We start from the raw sequence: 3,743 nt of genomic DNA, 5'->3' as shown, positions 1-3,743 counted from the left end.
ATTTCAAATACACCATATTCATCTAAAATAAAAGAAATCTTGAAAAGAAAACGAAGAGGAAGCTTCTGTAGTTATTTTCCTTTTAAATGAACCATGTGTTCAAAATGGGATCAAGTGTCACCTATTTTTGAAAAATACGTCATAAGACACGTCTCCATAAAAACACAGTTTTGAAAACTTTAACAATAATTTAAAGGCCTTCTGTTGTGTATAAACTTACAAAGATGTTTACCTGCCATTCTGTACGGAAAACGGATCTAGTTTTGTGTTTTTCTTAAGGTTGCAGGCAAATTTAAGAAAAAGGGATCAAGTCTACCCAGTCTCCCCTACTCAACTGCACTTGCATTATGAATCATAATTGACAATCTGAGTTTATACGGTAGGACTTGATACATTGTAACGGTTATAGCACGATTTACGCGATCTTCATGTTGTGTCTAGCATGGTGCACGTTAACATTCGAGAAGCACGATAATACTTATGGGAATGACCAAATTTCAATTAATAGATTTTTATTATTGTGCAACAAAATGTTTCTGCAACTCATCGTAATCTCGATTTTTTCCATGCTCGTTATAATTACTCGGCAAGCGTTCTTGGATAAATGCCAGATTCGTGCTGTAAATGTCTTCATTTTGCAACTCGTTGAAAAAAAAACTAAATTATTATCCAATGATTTTACTGGACTGAAACGAGCTACATTTTAAATATTCTGCAAATATTTTTTTCATTATCTCATCTTTTCAGTTGCATCATGAGTCAGAACAGAAAACTAACTCATTATGATAATGAAATTTATTGTATAAAATACAAGTTAAAATTCATTGTTAACCCTAAAAGGGATACCAGGGGTTCATTGGACCCCAGGCGCCTTTCAGAGCTCTTCTTTGATGGATCACACTCAGCGAGGTGACAAAACCAGGGCCATGAAGGTATCCCTTTTAGGGTTAAACTCGGGTTTTTAGATCTCTCAGTTCATGACTTCACTATGACTCGTTTTAGCACGAGTCATAGCTGTTGGTTACTTGTTATTCAACAACATAATTTTCCCATTACCAACTGAGTAGAAAATGTGTGAGAGTGTTCACTTGCATCATCTGCATAATTGTGAGCAGTCCCGGAAAATGAAGAAAACCAATCATCAACCAGTGACATTCCGATCGCTTACCTCTTAGAGGTTGTCTCCCCTCACTTCCTCTCAGAACCTATACATTGTGTATGTGAGGATCCTTGCCGGTTGTACTTTTTCGTTTTAGCCGGTCAATCCCCACAGCTCGTCTAACAGGTAAATCTACAAACAATGTGCATGATAGGGTGGATCACACATTTGAAGCAATTTTTTCGTCCATCAGCGTCAGATTACGAGTTGGTCATCACAAAATTGACGCCTCTCAGGCTAAAAAAGCACATTGCTTCATCCTAATGCATTAGGTAACATAACGTTGAACATTAACATCTACGTGCATGAGCTCAAGTCTTGCTACCTTGATTCTGGCAACGATTGTCGTAAATTTATATCGGGCAACGCCCATGTATTCACAAATCAGCACACCATTCTTCCGAAACCTATGTGTCAGGCCACTTTGTGTGTCAGTTATTCAAAGTGTTACCTATTTGCAAAATTTAAACCCAAGACTATGGAATCGTTCAGCCGATGTTACCTAAAATGCCGAAGGTACCTGAAGGGGGTTATTTAAAGTCACGTCCGCAAGTATCTCAGCACCAGTGAAATATCTCGTTATAACCGTCAAACATGTCATCGCAAAACGGTGATCAATTTCCAGCCAGTGAACAGCCAATGAAGCCAATCGGATTGCAATACACATGCGCCAGCACTATGAGCATGTGGGAGATGCTGATTGATATTGCAACAAAACGGTGCGAGGAATTGATAGAAGAGTACAAGCAGGAGAAGCAGAGCTGCGAACAAGCGGAAGCGACCACTGACAAAGGTAAGCCAGCATCCGGAGATGATTCGGATGTCGATCGAAGCTTGATCGGATGTGCCGACATCGCGATTGGAGGCAACGTAACACTGGGAGATGCTGATGACGAATTCGAGGAGTCTGGACGACTGGTCATAGATGAAGATTCATTTGTGGAGAAACCATCCACTTCAGGATTGAGTGGACATACGCCACAGCTCAAGAACAAGGAGCAGAATCATGGACAGCGTAATACAGTGATACAACCCAGCAGCAGCGAAAAGAAAGCGAACGTAGCCAGCCAGGCAGCTGTAGTTGTGGTGCCGGCAGAACCATCGACCGAAGGCGAACCATCGAGACCACGCATAGAAGTGCCTCCTCCACCGGCTCCACGACCAGTGATTGTGCAAGAAGCAACATCCACCGTAAGGCGGCCCTCATCGAGCCGGTCCTTGAGGGCTACACTCAGTCGATACATCCAAGGTCCGATACCGGTGACGTACAACGGTAACATGGCCCGCAGGTTCCCAGGGGCCGAAAACCGAACTCCACAGCAGCAAGCAGTGCGCGAAAGAAACACCATCGCCGCTCGGGTAAGCCGTGCAAAGATGCGTATGTTGGACGCAATCATGAAGAAAGAGCAAGCAAACGAAGAAAGACACTACCAATACATGCAGGAACGGATAGCAGCCCTTTGCATGTACGCGAACCTTTTACGCGGAAAACTGAAGCAGAGACAGACAAACCACCTCGAGCAATTCGAGCACATCAAAAAGGACTACGTGCCACGGCCGGCACGGACACACCAAACGCGCAACCGCCCACAATCGGACGCATCAGGCCCAAGTACGAGTTCAGGTTCAGTGAGGAAAATACGCAAAGATCCAACTCCTCGGAGACTGGACCTGTCGGTGTCAGCGTCGGACACCAAACCCAATTCGATGGATGACGATAGCGAGACGGACAGCGTACCGGATATGGAGGAAACGGTGCTCGATCTTTCTTCCAAAAGCAGCAAGCATAGCGATAGTTCCGCAACGGGGATGCCGTTTCGGCAGAATGGGTAAAGATTAACATTAAGCGTGTGTGAAAAATGGTACTGAACATTGTATTTTTATTATTTATATTATAGTTTCGAGGTCAAACTAAACACATTTGATAATTCAATAAGGATGAGATGATCGATATAGTCGAGGATGAACTGCATTATGACTTGGATTTTTTTTAATAATATGACATATTTAATAAACATATAAGCAGCATTAAACAGTTCTTTTAATTTTGTCAAATTTAATATCACACTTGTGTAACGCTCTCTGAGACCGGTCCACTATTTACACCTAGTCTTTGAAAATGTTAGAGGTTTCTGAAAGTCACCCGAAATGTAAGGAAAATGCTTCTTGTTACTAACATTAATGGACCCCACGTTAGTTAAAGCCACGCCCATCTTTGCGGGCCCCTCGATTTTCGTCAATTGTTCATTCATTTACCTAGTCCGTTATAACTTGACAGTTTCTCAAAAAACCAATTTAAAACGTGAGGGGCTGTTCCACCATGTTGGCAACCTACGATTTTCAATTTTTTTGCACCAATTGTAAGCTATGACATTTATACACACCATATCAGAGATCAGAGATGTTTTTTTTTTCATTCAAAAATTTTATTTGCACTTTAGTAAATCATGATCCGTTTTCTCCATACATTTCCATTCGCACCGGCAACGACACGCAGCAGCATCAGAGTTAACGCTTACGTGTACCTAGGGTAATTGATCCGATCATGAAGGAGTTAAGCACTGGGTTCATGTTTAAACCACAA

The 3,743-nt window shown here is 42.1% G+C and overlaps 1 protein-coding gene across 1 annotated transcript; it reads left to right on the top strand.

Annotated features, from left to right (window-relative positions):
* Nucleotides 1-1,202: 1,202 nt before the first annotated feature.
* Nucleotides 1,203-3,213, top strand: LOC109415761 (uncharacterized). Its single transcript, XM_029871684.2, has one exon. It carries the CDS (start codon nucleotides 1,754-1,756, stop codon nucleotides 2,990-2,992), a length of 1,239 nt encoding a protein of 412 aa, XP_029727544.1. The 5' UTR covers nucleotides 1,203-1,753; the 3' UTR covers nucleotides 2,993-3,213.
* The last annotated feature ends 530 nt before the right edge of the window (nucleotides 3,214-3,743 follow it).

Source organism: Aedes albopictus, chromosome 2, assembly GCF_035046485.1.
Source record: "Aedes albopictus strain Foshan chromosome 2, AalbF5, whole genome shotgun sequence".
In the NCBI taxonomy this organism is placed as follows: Eukaryota; Metazoa; Arthropoda; class Insecta; order Diptera; family Culicidae; genus Aedes; species Aedes albopictus.
This window is presented reverse-complemented; position numbering and strand designations above follow the sequence as displayed.